The 19,069-nt window shown below is 32.3% G+C and overlaps 1 protein-coding gene across 2 annotated transcripts; it reads left to right on the top strand.

The window, feature by feature from the left end:
- Positions 1-716: 716 nt before the first annotated feature.
- On the top strand, positions 717-12,138 carry XPB1 (DNA repair helicase XPB1-like protein). Of its 2 annotated transcripts, XM_022032232.2 has the most exons (20): positions 719-877; positions 969-1,012; positions 1,126-1,201; positions 1,309-1,468; positions 1,566-1,788; positions 1,876-1,932; positions 2,282-2,425; positions 3,542-3,622; positions 3,801-3,888; positions 4,077-4,414; positions 4,498-4,573; positions 4,662-4,855; positions 5,172-5,335; positions 5,420-5,492; positions 5,725-5,838; positions 7,349-7,429; positions 7,541-7,600; positions 11,111-11,194; positions 11,281-11,423; positions 11,707-12,138. In XM_022032232.2, the coding sequence occupies exons 1-20, from the start codon at positions 868-870 to the stop codon at positions 11,798-11,800; spliced, it is 2,304 nt and encodes a 767-aa protein (XP_021887924.1). In that variant the 5' UTR covers positions 719-867; the 3' UTR covers positions 11,801-12,138. The 2 variants fall into 2 exon arrangements, with proteins under 2 accessions (XP_021887923.2, XP_021887924.1); XM_022032231.2 differs by lacking the exons at positions 7,541-7,600; positions 11,111-11,194; positions 11,281-11,423; positions 11,707-12,138 and having other exon boundaries at positions 717-877; positions 6,352-7,381.
- The last annotated feature ends 6,931 nt before the right edge of the window (positions 12,139-19,069 follow it).

The following is a 19,069-nucleotide window of genomic DNA, read 5'->3' as shown; positions in this document are numbered from 1 at the left end:
TTGTGGGTATAACCACTAGTTTAAAGATCTTAAATTGTAAATGTCAAGGGTTTGATGAAATCCTGAGTAGGAATCATATCTTGTAGTGAGCGATAAAATTATCAATTTTTTTTTTTATACAATATCCACTTATAGCTAACTTGTGTTTTGTTGGGCTGTCTTCCATTGACACCTAATGCATTAGATCTTATCTAATAGAGCTTGTCTTCAATTGGGATTAGAGAGACATATGGGTTCAGTTCGGTTAAGTGTGTAGCAGGAGTGAGATAAGGGTGGACGTTTGAAAAACATATGGCTTTATGAGTGGCTCCTCGACATATGAGTTTGAGGATGAAGGGAAATGAGATTTTGTAAAGGTTAGGAATTTAGAGTTTAACAGGTTAAGTAAGCTAGAAAGACGGGAAAAAAATAAACAAAAAACACAAACACTAAAAAAAAAGGAGGAAAATGATATTGGAGCAATGTGATCTTCTTTTCTCTATATTTTTCTCTTCTTCCCCATGCCTAGTTCTCTCCCAACTTAAAGTCCTCTTCTTTTCCTCTTTTGTCAACAGGACTATCCCAAAAGCTTGTTCACACTTGATTTTATCCCAAAGAGGAAGTCACACTTGTTTGGTCAAAACGACAGGGTTTTGAGCCGAAAACCATTCAAGACACACGGGCTATGATCTCAGCAATAGAGGAACTTTAGGCCCAAAACTATCTAATATGCCTTCTTTCTGCGGCAGTCAAATCAACGCAGTTCATATATAACAGGCCCTGTCTATTTAAATATTCCCCACCGCCTCCACCGCAAGCACCACCGCATATAATCTTAAAAAACCAAAGGAACATAGCACAACCTTGTCGGATCGGACCACATTACAGATGGGACACGGTAATAGTCTCGGCTCTCAAACCTTCCATCTGAAATTCGATTTCATAGTACTTTCTTCCTTAATTTTCCACTTGAATAAAATTATTTGCAGGCGAGAAGGGTCGGCCCAACAAAAAGCTTAAATTTTCTGTCAAGGTCTTCCTTCTTTTATTTTCTTTGAGTTTTGGATATTATTTCTTCATATAGAAGGAAAAATACAACTGTTAAAGTATAGTTGTCTGCCAAATAATATAGCATCATTTACACAGGATGATCAGAGGAGCACAAATGCAGAAGATGATGATACTTTCTACGGCGAAGAACCTGAGGATGATTATCGCGATGGTACTTGTTTCTTTCTCCTTTTTGATTCTTTATTAATTAATTATTTTCAAATCGAAAATGGACAAATTAATTGAAGTGGTGATTTTGATTTATTGAACGTGAAAAAGAAGGGAAGAAAAGGGACTTCAGCAAACTAGAACTAAAACCAGATCACGCAAATAGGCCTTTATGGGCCTGTGCGGATGGGAGGATTTTTCTCGAGACCTTTTCCCCTCTCTACAAACAAGCATACGATTTTCTTATTGCCATAGCTGAACCAGTTTGCAGGTACCCATTTTGTGAGACGTGAATCGTAACTTCCATTAAGAGTCTTTTATGCATATGGCTTGGATATGATTGTAACGTGATTGGGTTGGGTTTGTAGGCCAGAGTCTATGCACGAATATAACTTGACACCACATTCTTTGTATGCCGCGGTATCAGTTGGTTTGGAGACAGAAACCATTGTTGCTGTTTTGGGTAAGTTGTCAAAGACCAAGCTACCCAAGGAGATGATTGACTTCATTTATGAATCCACTGCCAATTATGGCAAAGTGAAACTCGTGTTGAAAAAGAATCGCTACTTTGTTGAATCCCCATTTCCAGAGGCAAGTTGCTTTTGCTTTTTATGTTTCGTGTCACATTAATAAGCAATTTTTTTTTCTTGCTTACTAATCTATTCATGATGTTTGCAGGTATTGAAGAGGCTGCTTCAAGATGAAGTGATATCGCGAGCAAGGATTACTTCTGAGGTCCGTTTTCCAATGTGATTGTAGTTTTTGATTGTGGGGGAGCATTCACTTATCTTCAGGGTGATAGTTAACATAATATTATCTAATACACAAATGATTTTATCTGGTCCTTAGAGGATGGATATATTGATGTGGCTTCATTTGAGTTGGATTCTTTAACTATATGATGTTTTTGTTTATTTGAGGATTGCTTATGTGGATATTGATTCTGGTTATTGTGCGACCGTTAGTAACTAACCCATGTAACTTTTGTTTAGGTGCTTGTAGCTTCCACATTTCTTTTTTCTGGAGCTTAAGCCATCTTTGTTCCTTTTATCATTGTCTCCAGATTGACATTGGTTTCTTTTAGGGTTCTTATGGGAGAGATGGATTTACTATCAGCAAAACCGCGGGTGAAATTGGAGGTGGTCATGAAGAGTTGTTGAATGAAGCGGAATTGGCCGCTGCGGCTGAAGAGAAGGAAACTCATTCATTTGAGATTGATCCTTCACAGGTTAGTGCTAAATGTTTAGTTTGATCCATGTAAAAAACTGATAGCAAAATCTATATGTCCTCTGTGGAAAGTAATTAGCTTCTCCCTATATTTACATTATAGATAGATAAACTTCCTCAGTTCGTGACCATGTTATGAATTGACTAAGGCTGAAATCTTGAACCAAGCACGTTGCTTGTTTCAAGATTTCCTCTGTTAGTGACTTACTTTAAAACTCGTTGGAGGGAATCCTGTGATCTCTTGACTTGGCTGTCATTATTGATGAAATAGTGGTGATACCACAATAGGTGGTTCCATATTTTGTTGGATCTGCCTAATCCTATTAACTCCTAATAAAAATTCCAATTTGGCCTTATTTCAATTCTTGAAAAAGTTCCTAAATAACTTCTAAAAAAAAGGGCTCAGCCAAAATCGGAAAAGCGCATTAGATATGAGTGCATAAACCTTCTGAGCAAAGTGATCAGTTGCTTTCGCTGGTTGCTGATGGTGGTCTCTGTTTCTGTTGTTGTGGTGTCCTCTATTGGGGCTGTAATCTAGAAGTTTGTATTCACTAGATATCCATGCATATATTACTTAAAAATTGAAATTAGCTCAAAGATGCTTGATTGATCTTTAAATTGTTCTGCTATAATTAAAAAAAATAAAATCAAACATGATGACTTAAGGATGTCGTGTAATTTTTGTTCATGAGTGCACTTCCTTGTTGCATATTGAATTATATTCTCAAAAAAAAAAAAAAAAAAAAATTTGGAGATTGCCCCTTATAGGGTTGCCTCAAGAGGGTATGCTTGGAACAACCTCCCTCTAAAATGATCTTGCTATCAGACTTGTGTCTGGAATAGAGTGGGTCTTATGGGGCTAGGGCATCATTATTTGTGTTTACCATGCAAGGATAGGTCAAGCCAATGTGGCCCTACCTAAATGGGTCCCAGTTATTGAAGAAAAGATAAATAGATGAAGAAAATGAAGATGCTCTCCACGGCTTTTCTGGAAATATGGATTTCATAAGGGATCATGTGTTCATATGGAAATAGTCAATCATGCTTGTAGCTTTAATGTTCTACTGTTTCTTACAAAGTTCCCATGTCATATACTTTTTGTATTCCTTGTTGACAGGTGGAGAATGTGAAGCAACGTTGCTTGCCAAATGCTTTAAACTATCCAATGTTAGAGGAGTATGATTTCAGAAATGACACTGTGAGTTACAATTCTCAACTTCATTTCCTGCAAGAAGTTAATACTTGGGAATGAGAAAACGAAAAATTCATGTTATTTGATAATAGGTAGGAACCCATCTTTATAAAATTTGACTTGTCTTGGATTTTAATGGTATACCTTTTCACAGTTGATTTTTTTTTTTTTCCCTGTATTGTAGGTCAACCCTGACCTGGACATGGAATTGAAGCCTCACGCCCAACCTCGACCATATCAAGAAAAAAGTCTTAGCAAAATGTTTGGAAATGGTATAGTTACTTTCTTTTTGGAAGCAGTCAATTATATTTCCATTTATTTAGCCAATGTTATTGTATTGACAAAGTGGTTTTAGAATAGTTGGTTTGTTTATCATGTTGACGGGATTGTAACATGTTTCACTGGAGGAAGGATTAGTTATGTTGTTCTGAGTGTACTATGTGATTGTTTAATTTTGCAGGTAGAGCAAGATCTGGCATTATTGTCTTACCTTGTGGTGCTGGAAAATCTCTTGTTGGTGTCTCTGCAGCATCTCGTATTAAGAAGAGTTGTCTTTGTTTAGCAACAAATGCCGTTTCAGTTGATCAATGGGCATTCCAGTTTAGGTTATGGTCAACCATACGAGAAGATCAAATCTGTCGTTTCACATCTGATAGCAAAGAAAGGTTCCGTGGCAATGCTGGTGTTGTCGTGACAACATACAACATGGTTGCTTTTGGTGGTAAACGGTCAGAGGAATCTGAGAAGATAATTGAAGAAATAAGAAACAGGGAATGGGGACTGTTGCTTATGGATGAGGTAATTACCGATCGTGTTATTATGTGAACTGGATTTGGTGATTTTCATCAACATTGTGGCATAATATTTGCATTTCTATTCAGGTGCATGTGGTCCCGGCTCATATGTTCCGAAAAGTAATCAGTCTCACCAAATCTCACTGCAAATTGGGGCTTACTGGTGGGAATATGAATATATGATAATTTTTAAAATTTTGATTCTTCTGCAACATCTAATTTTCACCGAGGCATTTCTTGTTGACTGGCAGCAACACTTGTGAGAGAGGATGAAAGGATTACAGATCTGAACTTCCTAATTGGTCCCAAATTGTATGAAGCCAACTGGTTGGATTTAGTGAAAGGTGGATTCATAGCAAATGTACAGTGTGCTGAGGTGTGGTGTCCAATGACAAAGGAGTTCTTTGCGGAATATTTGAAGAAAGAAAATTCCAAGAAGAGACAGGTCTGCGAATCTAAAAATCTTTTTCTTTTTATCAATTCCGTACAGGTGACAAATGTATAACAGTCGTTCTATGCTTGTCATAACGTTTTTCTGATAATTGTTTCTAGTGAGATGTCAGAGTCCTGTTTTCTGTTGTCAAAGATAAAGGTGTTGTGGTTTTCCTTTTTATCATAATCAGTAACAATGATAGAAAGAAGTGTATATTACTCTGTAATTCCATTAGAGCACTATGTAATTCAATTATGCTTATGCAAGTTTTATTAGTTAACCGATTGTCATCTTCTGTTTCACATATTTGGATACTTGAACATTTCAGGCACTCTATGTGATGAACCCAAATAAATTTAGAGCTTGTGAGTTTCTCATACGGTTCCATGAACAACAACGTGGTGATAAGATAATTGTGTTTGCTGACAATCTATTTGCACTCACTGAGTATGCAATGAAACTCCGCAAGCCTATGATCTATGGTGCTACCAGGTTGTCTAAGGATACAACCTTCTTTTTGAAGTTTGCTTTCACTTCTGTTGCTTATTGTTGAGTATCTGTTAATGGGATGTGCAGCCATGTTGAGAGAACTAAAATTCTTGAAGCTTTCAAAACTAGTCGAGATGTTAACACTATCTTCCTATCAAAGGTATTTGCTGTTGAACGTGAAGCATCAACTTCTTTCAGTAATTACAAATTCTCTTATGTTATTTTTAGTGATAGTAAGCATTTTTACATTTCTTTGGAAGTCAAGCTTCTACAAGTGTTAAACTTTTCCAAGCTAAGGAGGTCTATCCTTCTATAATTGGTTTTCCAATAGAAGTGTAAAAAAACTGCGGATCTTCCAGCAGAGCTTGTTTAATTAATCCCGTCCTCTGCAGGTGGGTGATAACTCAATAGATATTCCTGAAGCAAATGTGATAATTCAGATCTCATCACATGCTGGGTCAAGACGTCAAGAAGCCCAACGTTTGGGTCGTATTCTTAGGGCAAAGGTCAGTATGAATATTTCATTTTTATATGCATGAGTTCTGAGCTTAATCAAGCCAAGATATGGTACTCCTGCTTAAAGTTTTGCATGGTTCATTTGTATTTGTGGCTATGATATATTTAGCATGTTCTTTTTCATCTGTCATGAAACTGCTACTTCCTAAATAGAAAAATGATATATTATTAACAAGGAACCAAAGAGTACCACCAATGTTCTAAAGCAAAACTGATGATAAGTAAAAATGAGTGATCTTGTCCTTAAGCACCCCCTAGTGAAAGTGTGACCAAAAATCCGAAGGTCCAGGGTATATAGAACCAAAAATCTTGAACCCTATGGAAAAAGACCATCGAACACCCTTCTGTTCTTTTTCAAGACAACCTAGTAAATAGAGGGGGGAACAAAGCTATGTCATTGCATCTTCACTTGAAAAAGAGATTGCCTGCACTAGCTGTAAATTAATGCAACACTGGATCTATAATCACCCTTCTATCCTCTCCTTTTGGACACAACTTGGCAGGTAGAGAGGGAAATGAGAGCTACGTCTTTGCATAAACCTAGAACAAGAGATGTCCACTCGAGCTGTAAACTCCTCCAACATGGGACCTGCAGTTGCCTATTCAGTTCAGCTTCCTCTTTGCGAACATAGCAGCACTTAACCATCACAATTCCTCTTTAAGGAGGGAGCAGAGTCCCCGACATCCAAACAGTTTTCCAAGGGAAGTTTGGTAAACAATACATATAGTTACTCAGAAGGCAGTATAGAAGCTTTTAACTTCAAAAGATCCTTTAGATTCCAATTTCTACAAAGTTTCCTTGCTAATCACAAGCTGGATATTTGGAGCATTATTCACTACATCTAGGAAATTAGACAATGGTTTTGGTTTCCAATCTCTGATTCCTAGCAATGGTCCACAGTATGTCAGTCCACGCCCAAGCTAGGTTGGACAGATAAGGGAATTGAGCTTTTAGTGGGTCATCGCCATGACATGTATTGTACCATATTCTAATTCTCTTCCACTCCTTGTATCATGCAGACTATTGACAGATTAAATTACCAATCCGTTGGGGACACCCAACTTTAGCCTTCGTCACTCTTCCATGAACTGCCAAGACTGAGAGCAAATCTCCAAAGCCAATAAGAGGGTAGAGCTGTATTCAAACGTGAGATGACAATTCAACCCGGGGGCCCTTCTGCATTGACGAAACGATGTTATTTCTATTACAGAATTGCTGTAACATACACTCTATTAACGCCTGTTTCTAAAATTCTGTTAGTGTGATAGAAAGCAACAATAACATTTAACATATGCCCCTGCCCAAAGTCTTTGGCCAGAAAATATCACTCCGACCTTCTTGACTTGATGAAGGTCGGATGTAGGATCTTGTCATATCTTATTCACTTCATGAATCATCAAGTTTTGTTTTGTCTTAATTTCACTATACCAATATATCTTTGTTACATATTCATGTGTATGATATTGATAGATCCAAACATTCTCTTTTTGAATGAATAGGGTAAACTTCAAGATAGGATGGCAGGTGGCAAAGAGGAATACAATGCATTTTTCTATTCTCTTGTTTCTACAGATACACAGGTATGAAGCTGTTCTGTTCACAACTTTTTGGTACTTGCATGTGCTTAAACATATTATATGCAATGTCCTTTTGTCAAGTTTGAGCTTGAGCCAGTATCTTACTGCATGCAGGAAATGTACTACTCAACTAAAAGACAGCAATTTCTGATTGATCAGGGTTATAGCTTTAAGGTATACTTTATTTTTTGTTCAGCATGCTGCATATTGCAGATGAATCAGTTTTCGTGTTTGACATAGAAACAGCAATATTATTACTTAATGGTCTGTTTGTTATGATTAAAGTAATAGGATTGTAGATCATAAAAGAGTCCAATCTTATGTTTGGTGGCAGACAAAGATAACTACAAATAGAATGAAAACTAAAAAGTCATGGTTCAAGGAACAAGTTAATTACTTTATCTTGGTGGAACGAAATTGTCCCAAGTTGTTCAAACCCACTTGTTTTGTACTTCCAAAAGAAAATAACTCCATATCTTTACTTCTTATCAAATGCTTTCACTTAACGCATTTTATTTTTATCATCACCTTCTTTCTTCCAAGTCTTGAGTACATAATAATTAAATTTGCTATTATTCCGTGTGAATAATTTATTTATATGAAACAATTTGATACTTTATCAAGAAACACTGGTTAACTATAACCAAAATTAGTTGAAGATGTTGTTATTAATATTGATAAAAAATGACATAATTCTAACTTAATTTATTATCATATTAAATATGAGATAATACAGTTGTTGTGTACCATGTTTTAGGGTGTTCAGCAGTGACCAAAGATAACAACAAAAGAAATTTGTGCGTGTCCAATCCTATAAATTCCAAACACATTCCTTCACCCTGCCATGTCTATGTTGTTCTGTTTAGTTCCATCCTGTTCAGTTCTTTCATTTCACCACCTACCAATAGGTTTTAGGTTTATCAGCTCGGGCATACACAGCATTAACATTTTGAAGTGTGTAATGGCCCCCATATGTTGATCTAGTTATGGATTGTTTGGTGGAATATCTACTTGGTAATCAGAAACATCGCTGGATTTTCTGCTTTAGTGACTTACTTTTTAAGGGCTAGTGAGAGAGAATTATCAATCTTATGAACATGGAGTAAAAGTTTCACTGAGAGAGAACCATTCCGTCTCTAGAGTTCATGAAACTCATAACCTTTCTCAGATTCCCCTTGGTTCTGTTCATTTCGTTCTCTTTATGACCTTACAGGAAGAAGCTTAACTGCTCTTAAGGAATCAGCAACTTTCTAACCTTAGAAGAAATCGACTCCCATAACTATTAAAAAAAAATGAATATTACGTGGTAATCTGTCTATGACGTAAACCATAGAAGCAGGAAACACTCCTCAAATTTTCTTTTTCCTGTTTCACCAAATGTACTCGCACTTCACTAATGGAGATATTTGCAAACTCGTGATGGAGATCCTTAATTTGTTGAATGTGGTGGGTGGCCCACAAGAAAGTGTGTAAAGGGATAGATATGATTCTTTAACCACTGTAATAAAAATAAAATGTTAGGGTGGGATGAGTTCATTCTTCCTCTTGTTTGATAGGATTTTCTAGTGGCTTTTGCTTTCCGGGTGGATAACATTGAGGTGCTTTGTTATTAGGAACAAGTTTAATATACTTATTTAGAATTTTGGGATAAAAACCTAGGCATCACACATAGAAGTTCTTGAACATCATAATTAAGAGCATCACACTTAAGAGTTTGGTTGCATCATACAATCTGAAAATTAAGAGAAATTTCAAAATATTTTGTTGAATAATTGAATTTTTCTTCAAAATGTATAGCAAATTTTAACTAATAATTTTCAAATAGGATTAGACTAGGAAATTCTAATACTAATAAAATCATGAAATATTGTTATCAATAAAAATATAAAACTAAATACTAAAAAAAACAAAGTCCTAATATTACGAAGTTTTTATGGAAATAGACTCTTAAAGAAGAGTACAATATATTTATATTTAAAATAATTATAGTTTCTAATTTATTTAGTCAATTTAAACTTTAAGACATTTTGCATGATTTTGACATTTTCCTTTGGTTGAAGAAAGCTTGTCAATTGTCAAATAAAACCTTGATCTTTGAGCTCCCCATTGAAATTTAGCAAATTTTTCCCTCTATGTTTTCTTCAGGAGCAAAATTAATAAAAACACAATTGTTTGGGAGTATGAAACCTGGGCAGTAGTATGAATCCAACATACTGACAAATTTATGCTTTGATTTCCTTGAGTTCAGCATCATTAAATTGGATTCTAAGTTCCTTTTTGCATTGAACTTCTATGAAACTCTATGATTAGTGAAAGGTCTTTAGTAACTCAATTTGTTTTTTTTTGAATAAAGAGTAACCTTAAAATCTTTACTCTTAAGGAAGGCACTATAGTTTTTTTTATCAACTTCAATGGGTTCCCTCTATTTATTCTTTTTATTGATTGTAGACACCTTTAGATGTTTATATTCACACATGTTTTTCATCATCATTGGTTGTAAAACTGGATCGTACATGCAGAGCATAGGATGGTAAATATTGGTAGTCTCATACTGAACATGTTGATCATAAAGCTAAGATCGACCGAGAAGAATGTGGGAACATTATGGGATCTGCATTGCATAAGGTTGAAATACTGTAGGTACCATGACTAATGGAGAAAAATTTTTGTTGAGTTACCAAATTACTTATATTATCTGTCTAAGTTATTCTTATGGCTACAATGTAGTTGAATTGAAAGATCAGACATTTCAACCATGGAAATTAGAGCAAGATTCTTGCAATAATTCTTATGAATGAAAAGCTTATGTTTATTTTCATAACTGATTAAGGTTTGAAAATTTGGAGAATAAGTTTAATTTCCCTTTATTTTAACTGCATAGATGTGCTTATTTAGAGTCAAGAAAGACTTATCAATTTTAACACTTATTAATGATGAATTATCTTCTTTAAGATTTAATATGTTAGAATTTTCTCATAATTTTAGTGTGCAATTTTGGTGAAGAGGAGTGCTAAAATAGAAGAGCAAGTGAAAAAATCTTGGGAATTGTTTTGAACTGCTAAAACTCGTCTGGAAGAGGCTAAACCAATTAAGTTGAAACGGTTTAGACAAATGGAGCACGATTTTACAGCCTAGTGGTGGATCACGAGTGAGGCCCATGTGCTGGTCACCCATCACTAGAGAACATAGGGGTTTCACCTATATACTCAACCGAAGTGGTGGTAATAGATCAGAGTTCTATACTTTCCTAAATAGGATTAAATTAAGAAGTAACAAGACTAATAAGATTATGAAATACTGATGCTTATACAAGTAGAAGAACTCACATTTTTTTTTTTGGAAATAAAGTAGAAGAATTAACATTAAAAAGAACAAACATATAATGTTAGTAAAGTTATAATAGTAGACTGTTAAGTAGGACAATAGTTTTATATTTAAAATAACTATAATATACAATTTATATAGAAAATCTAAATTTAATACATTGTACATCACTCTGTAGTTGATGTAAGGCTCCAGACTGCGAGAAGGTTGCTAATTTGCTCTATTTTTGTATCATCAACACAGAAATAACTTCACATAGTGATAATTTTATTCCCAATTAGTATTGGATGTATTCATAGTGATATCTGAATTTGGGATTTTGCTTGGCACCTAAGGATATTGATGGATTTTTTCTAACAGGTAATAACAAGCTTGCCGCCTCCTGATTCAGGGGCAGATTTGAGCTACCACAGTCAGGAGGAGCAATTGATGCTTCTCGCAAAGGTCTTTTTCTTCATCTGCTTTGCTGATTGGTAGCTATATTATATGCTTGTTAAAATTAGGAGTCTCTGACGATTTTTACCCATCAGGTCTTGAATGCTGGTGATGATATGGTTGGTTTGGAGCAGTTGGAAGAAGATGCAGATGATATAGCACTCCACAAAGCTCGTCGCATGATGGGATCTATGAGTGCAATGTCTGGTGCAAACGGGATGGTTTACATGGAATATAGGTATGGGTTTGAATTGTTTTCTCATCTATGTAGCTCATCTGCTGCCTCTTTTGTTACATGTGTTAATGGTTACTTTTTTTTTAAAAAAAATGGAATATTAACAGTTTTGGTCCTTGCCATTGTCCAATAGTTACCTAGTTGGTACTTGCTGACAGTTTTATAGTTTGTATCTGTTGTTTCAAAAGAAAAAAAAAAACAAGAGAAAAAGCAAGTTATGCATATATATAGTGAGTGCTGAACATTTTCTTCTGCATTGGTACTAATGCATGTTCATTCTTTGCAGTACTGGACGCAAACATCTAGGGCAAGGCAATGTGAAAAGCAAGCCCAAGGATCCATCCAAGAGGCACTATTTGTTTAAAAGACGTTATGGATAAGAAAGAACCAAACCATGTAGGGGTTCCTTCTTTTTGTTCTTTGTTCACGTTCACCACAATCTGTAAATGCCTACTAGTGGCAAAAATGTAGTAACTGTCTCTCCTAGAGAGAAAATGATATTGAGGAATTATGCAATCATAAAACATATGCAAATTATGATGTTTTTATGGTTGATTATGGAAATTATGCAGTAGTCTTATCCCGATGTTCTCCAAAACTTTGGTTAACATATGCTTAGTTACTAGGCTGGTTGGATAATGGCCATCTTGTATAATTTAAATGTGAAACAAGAAGTATATACTTTTGGTTTAAATCTAAGGATGTTTCATGAATGCAACCCAGTGGTAAGTTCTTGTTTCGTGCCTGTCTTCTTGCTGTTATTCTCTAGGTTGTAGCCCGGGTGGGCAGATTTTTCGTTCTTTTTTTTTTTTTTTGTTTTCAAAACAATATATTGTTTGATTCGTTCATCCATAATGTTTGTTCCTTGAGACGATGATTCTTTTTTACTTTGTCTTGATATGGGTGACCGGAGGGAACATTTAGGACAAACCAAGTATGACAAACAATGGAGAAAATTTCAAAAAAGCAAAATTTCATGTGAAATGAGAGGATGTTTTTAGTTTTATGGTGCAGAAAATAAGTTGTCAAGAAAACTAGGGAAGGAGTTTTGTGCGAAGTGTTGTAAGGTAGTAGGAATTTCAAGAGTTTCCTAAAGTATAATGTTTGGAAGATGACTTCCTGAAATTAAACAAAATCTCTTTAGAATTCCCCTTGTAATACTACATATGTAAATTAAAAATTAGAGGTAGAATAGGATCAAGTATTATGGAACTGTATTTATTCACTGTTAAATATAATTAAAAGACTAGTAAGAGGAATGATTATAAACCATACAAATCTATTTGATTAAGTGTTTGAATAATTTACAAAGCAAGTTGAGAAGAGTGGTGAGTTGTGGTCACAATCAACAAGTTTGGTAAACAAAACCCACAAAGGCACACTTTTTGCTAGAAAGAAAGAGTTAATGAATGACCCTTTATGGAATCTGCACACGGTTGGGGTATTTTTTCTAAAGATCTACTACTAGCATTTGACTGCTTTTCAGACATTCCTTATGCTCTGGCTCATACAATATTATTATGCTTTGCAGCTTCTCAACACACAAAAAGTAAGGGACTACTACATGTTCACTTCAATCTATTGGTTAATTATACTAATTAATCTGACCCCAAAAACCAAAAAAAAAAAAAAAAAGAAGGAAAAGGGAAGGCCACTACCCCAACAAACCAAATATTCACTTCCCCAGAGCCTTAGCCATATTATGTTCTTAATTACTTATTGAATTGTTTAAAAAGCCAAAACACTATATAGACAATTGCTATACTGATCTTAGCTTTGACATAAACATTAGGAAAGGAATCTTCTGGCAGTGGAGACAAATAGAATAAACAATTATTTGCAGTAAAGTAGGACTTAGTGTTTGCAAATCATAAAGAAAGAGGTCTTTATTACACTTGAATATCAAGCTTTTACAAGTAATATATCCGTATATGTGTATATAGCGTTTATGTATTGAGACAACTTCGTCTTAACTTCCCTTATTATTGTCAACTAACAGTGCAGTAGATGCTTGGCTTGAACATGTTAATGTTGAAACTCATATGAAAAGGAAAGTCTTGAAATGGTCACTCTTAATGCTAACGATTTTCTGTCAATTCATGATGTTTTCGTATGCAAGGTTCCCAATAAAAAAGTAAGCTACTTATAGCAATCATTTTTACAAAGCTTGTCTTGCACACTTCCAATCTTTTTACTGTTTTCTAATTTGACTTGCAAACAAATGTAATTTTAATTCTAGCCACTGAATGGGTTAAGAAAGGTGAAAATATTATGATATCTGTTTAGGTAATTATTATAAAAACAAATTTTACTAAACTGATTTGAACAAATCATGAAGTTGTAGTTAATGTGGTTCTAAGAGTTGTTCAACTATCTTTTACTTTACACAAAATGAGTTAACTTCGAAAATTTAGGGATTAATGTTATTTTTATTTATTTTGATCAAACAATTGATATCAAGTAAGCAATAATGAAAAATTTATTATTCTCAATTAAAAAAAAAAAGATAATGTCTTATTACTACTATGGATTATGGATAATCCTAAAATAAATATTGAATATGAATATTTAGGATTTAACACTTATATCATAGACATTTTTGGTATATGATCGGCGTATTAATTTAATATTGATAATCAATGTGACTGATTACTAATCGACCGATAATTAGACTTAAATTTAATAAATTTTTTGGTTAAGTTTCAAGAATGTTATGTCTGAATAAATCTTAAAACTTAATTAATAAAATTAATGCAACCCAACTTTGACCAAAACAACTAATAAAAAAAAAGCTAAAATTAAATTTAAATCCAAATTAACTTGTTAAAATCATGATTTATGATATTACCAGGGTGAAGCATCCTCACTTATTTTTGATTACATAAAATTACAAGACATGGCATGATAGATTCTACTATTATGGACAAATATAGATTTAGTGTTAAAGTTTGAATCTAATTCAGAATTAAATTTTAAACATATAACTTTAATATCATATTCAGTATTGTAATTAATTCTAAAAAATTGAATTAGTAGAAAATATCAAATTCATTTTACATATAGAAAAACACATATATTCTAATCTGATGCTGAGCGCCAGAGGGAATACTGTATATAGCTGTTTGAAATTTTGGATCACCTTTGTATTAGTTTTATCGATTCTTCTTTTCCTTACATATATATATATAAGTTTTATCGATTCTTCTTTTCCTTACATATATATATATATATATATATATATTAATCCTTCTAGCCATAATCAAAAATCTCATAATTGAGAATTCATGGTTCACATTTTGATCACTCAATCACCTGAGAAAATATACAAGAATTATTGGGGTATCTTAATTTCCAATAAGCCTAGGGACTAATCATCTCATCATAATCTATAGAAAGAGGACATTTTTTTTTAATAAGAATTCTTTTAGTATTGAGGTGGTCAAAAGTGAGGTTTTGGAATCAGCTTTGTAAATTGTTATTTGTTGGGTTGGGTGCTTATATACATTATCAAATATTATATTAATTAAACCATTCTTTTTTTTTTTTTAATTTCTTTTTGCTGCTGCTCTCTCCATTGAGTTGTAGTATGTGATTTCTTTCTCATTCACATTTTGTCATTTATAATTAATTTAAAGTTAATAGGGTGATTCACCATTTTAAAATTGTATATGCATTCATAGAATATTTATATCTTATATTATATCGCATTATTGGTTAAAAATAAACTTGAACTTTATTCTACTTATGTAAATTTCTCAGAATTAGTTGTTTGGACTTGAAAAATATTATATTATATGATAGATGATTATTTTAATAATTTAAGTTATTTGTAATATTTTAAAATTAAAATGGTTGAGTTAGAAAAAAAAAATTATTTAGTTAGTAAAACATAATTTCTACAAAATACTAAAAGGAATGTATATATATATATAATTAAAAATTTATTCATTTCATTAATTAACTGATACTTGCACATTAACATTAATATAATCAGCATTTTAACAAAGAAGTCACAATAAATCTCTTAATAAAAGTATAGAGAGATTCATAACCAGAGTCAAATTTTAGATAGTTGTTGAAAATATGTATACTTAATAATATATATGTGTGTGTATATATATATATAAAGAGAGAGAGGAAGAAAACTATTTACATTTGCTTTGTGATCTAATTAATCACTTGATGTATTAAAAAGGTTGAAGTAAGAAAAAGAAAAGAGTTCCAAGTTTATATACAAACATGGTAATTTATAAGTAAAAGGTACGTAAGTGACCATCTGATCATCTCATCATGATAATTTTGGAACCCGTAAAAGCAAATTGTGTAGCTGTCCGAACAAAAAAGAATTGTAATTGATTATTCTGAGCGTTTGTTCTGATTCTTGTTTCTTTTTGGGTTTCAAATGGCATCACTTGACCTATATATATGTATATATGTGTGTGTATACCGTATATATTGTCAAATATCTAAACATAGAAGCAAAATGGTGTTTCACATGAAAATGCAAAGTTTATAATCGAAGTTCATTAGTACGATAAGAACTTTATAGTGGAATGGAAGCGTCTCTTTCCATTTGTTTAGAACATAATTAGTATATATAATCATGTATGTATATATAAATATATATATATATATATATGCATGCATTTGTGTATATTGCACTTGCGAACGCCACGTCCTTTGCCAAAATATTCGAAAGATCATGATCAAAATTGTGAGTAGACAAAAATCTGTAGTATTTGGCTGATGCTAAATCTCTTTTATAATACTCCTGCAACTACGGCCTTAAATAATGTTTGGCTTGAGATATACAATAAGTAGCATGATGATAATAATAAGTTTTCTATCACTTATGGTCGAAGAATAAGGCTAAAAAATTCGGTGACTGTTTGACTGTTTGATTAGAGATGTTGATAAGAAGTAACCCATCATTGCTTTCTCCTTAGGTAACCCTAGATGATAAGGTTTGGTTCAAAGTTGATAGGAAAAAGCAACAAGAGATTTTCAATTCATGCACTTTACTTACTGTTTAATTTTCTTTTGCTTATCTTTGTTTACATTCCCAAATTTCTCTTTTTATATTATTAAATAATGACTAAAATTTGCATGGCTTAAAAACTTAAAATATTTTAATTATAAAGGTTTCAAGAGGAAGTTGACTGGTTAGTCGAGCAATTTGAGGTACCTCATATCTTCTCTCTCCAATATCATGTTACGAAGAGAGTTTTGCTAAGATTGTACAATGGATGTGTGATATTGTTGATGGTTCCTAAACTGGGGGCATGTATTAGAGACTATTATGTTACCCAAGTGTTGTTGTAAAAAAGATTGTTTTAGTACGGCATACTAGTTGCTATCAACTTACTTTATACCAATTAGATTGTAACTATTTTGTGTCGTCGTTTAAAGACAAAGTTAAATTTTTTTTTATAGCAATTGCCTTTATCTATCTCTTGTTATTTGTATTTTGATATGGTCCTATATTCTTAAAGTCTTTATTGCTTATTATGTTTTGTAAACAAAACGCTATGATGTTGATTTAGTTGTGCAAGTTGCATGTTCACATTTATTTAGTTTTGACTCGTTTTACTTGTTGAAGCTCAAGTTTTGTTTTCTATCACTTGGTTATCTAATAGGTTTTATAGTTTATTATGCCCAATGAAGTTCGCCAAACATTTTTGTTTTTTATCACTTAGTTATCTAATAGGTTTTGTAGTTTATTATGCCCAATGAAGTTTGCCAAACCTTTTTAAATTAACAGAGGATTTTACTAGTTATATGCTCTATGCAACTGGCCACCTTCCTTCAAGCTATTGTTTGCCAAAGTTGTAGTTGATCATACTATTTTTTGGGAGCCAACTTATAGTTTAGTGTTTTTAGGTGATAATTTTTTTTTTTTATTTGTATTAACTGTTAACTATATTGGCCTCTTTGGTTATGCTTAATTAATATGTATTTTTTTAATTTTAGAGATTTTGATCATAAAGTATTGTTCTTAGTATATTTATACTTAGTTATATAGGCCTCCTTGGTCATGTAAAACTATTACTAAATAAAATGTCTATTTACCTAAATAAAAAACTATCTTCTCAAAAACGTTCCTTGTTTTTTAACCTATAATTTAGAAAAGAATAACTAGGTTATGTGGAAATATTTTTGAGAGACTAAATTTTATGGATGAAAACCATCATGTTTCTTGTTTGTATCAAACCATCAAAAGAAATATATGAATGGAATACATCCTTAAATTCATAAGAAATATCATTGTGATTGGATTCGCATCTTTGGTCATCCAAATTGATAAATAGATGGCTTTTTATAGAGAAAAAGAAATAATTGTCTCTCTAACTATTCTCTAAACTCTCTCTTTCTCTCTTGCTAATGATGAAATTTTAGATAACAACACTCCTATTTATAATTTGGGGACTATAACTACCTTTAATTTATCAAGTATCATAATTTCTAATTTAACCTATTATAAAAACTAAAAATTAGATTTTTAGTATTTACATATAGTTAATTTTTTTTAAAGACATCACCAAACCTATGCTTTAAATTTATTTGATCACTTTAATTAGGTTTTTTTTAACGATTGCATATAATATATAATTATTATGAAATATTAGTAGGATAATTATTAGAATAGTAGATTATATCCAACGATCTCCCACTTATGCCATATAAATCACTCTTTAATTATATTCTATGGTATAGTCTTATAAGTTTAAAATTTGTTATCATTAATCAAAAGCATATTTAATTGTTCAGTCATCAATTATATCAACATAGAATCAAATAAATTTTTATCATATGTATCATAACTAAACTCATTAATGGTCACATCTATCAATATAATTAATGATATGAAGGAAGTATGAACATGTAACATGAAAATTACATATAATGTCATCTTTAACAAGCCTATTTCAATCTGGTCTAATCTTATTCTTTACTAAGATCAAACTAAACATATCTAGAGTGAGAATAATCATAGTTTATTGTTGCAGTAAATGATCATAAATTATCTATAAAATAATTACAAAAATATGTATATAACTAAAAAATCATTCAAAATACAAACTCTTAATAAAAATGACATATCTCCAAGAGATATAATACTCATATGAGTAGTTTACTTATGAAATAATCTCATAAAGTAAACTTTTTCTAAACAGATCAACAATTACAAAGTTTGTGTCAATATGTTCTATAAATAGCTGACGTCTCTAAACTCTTTATTTAATAATAAGGAACTTGATATTTATGTGTTTAAGTTTTGTCACGCTCTTATTATTATTGGAAGATAACATTGTTGACTTATTGTCACAAAATAATTTTATTGGTCTTTTAACTCCAGCTAAAATAAGATGACTCATGATATACTACAAATACTATTGCCATAGTAGAAAAAGCAACAAATATCTATTTAATACTCTTTCATGAAATAGCTCCTCCAACTAATAGGTAAATAGAGTCTGATAAAGATCTTTGACTATCTTGGTGTCTAGAAGAATCAGAATCATAAAACTCAATGATCTCCAATGATTTGATCTCCTATACGTAAGCATGTAGTCTTTTATTCTTTTAAGTATTACACAATTCTTTTAACTACTTTATAATGATTTATTCTCATATTACTCAAATATCTT

Source organism: Carica papaya, chromosome 4 (genome assembly GCF_054855325.1).
Source record: "Carica papaya isolate Zhongbai chromosome 4, ASM5485532v1, whole genome shotgun sequence".
Classification (NCBI taxonomy): Eukaryota; Viridiplantae; Streptophyta; class Magnoliopsida; order Brassicales; family Caricaceae; genus Carica; species Carica papaya.
Note: the sequence above shows the minus strand (reverse complement) of the source record. Positions and strands in the feature narration are given on the sequence as shown.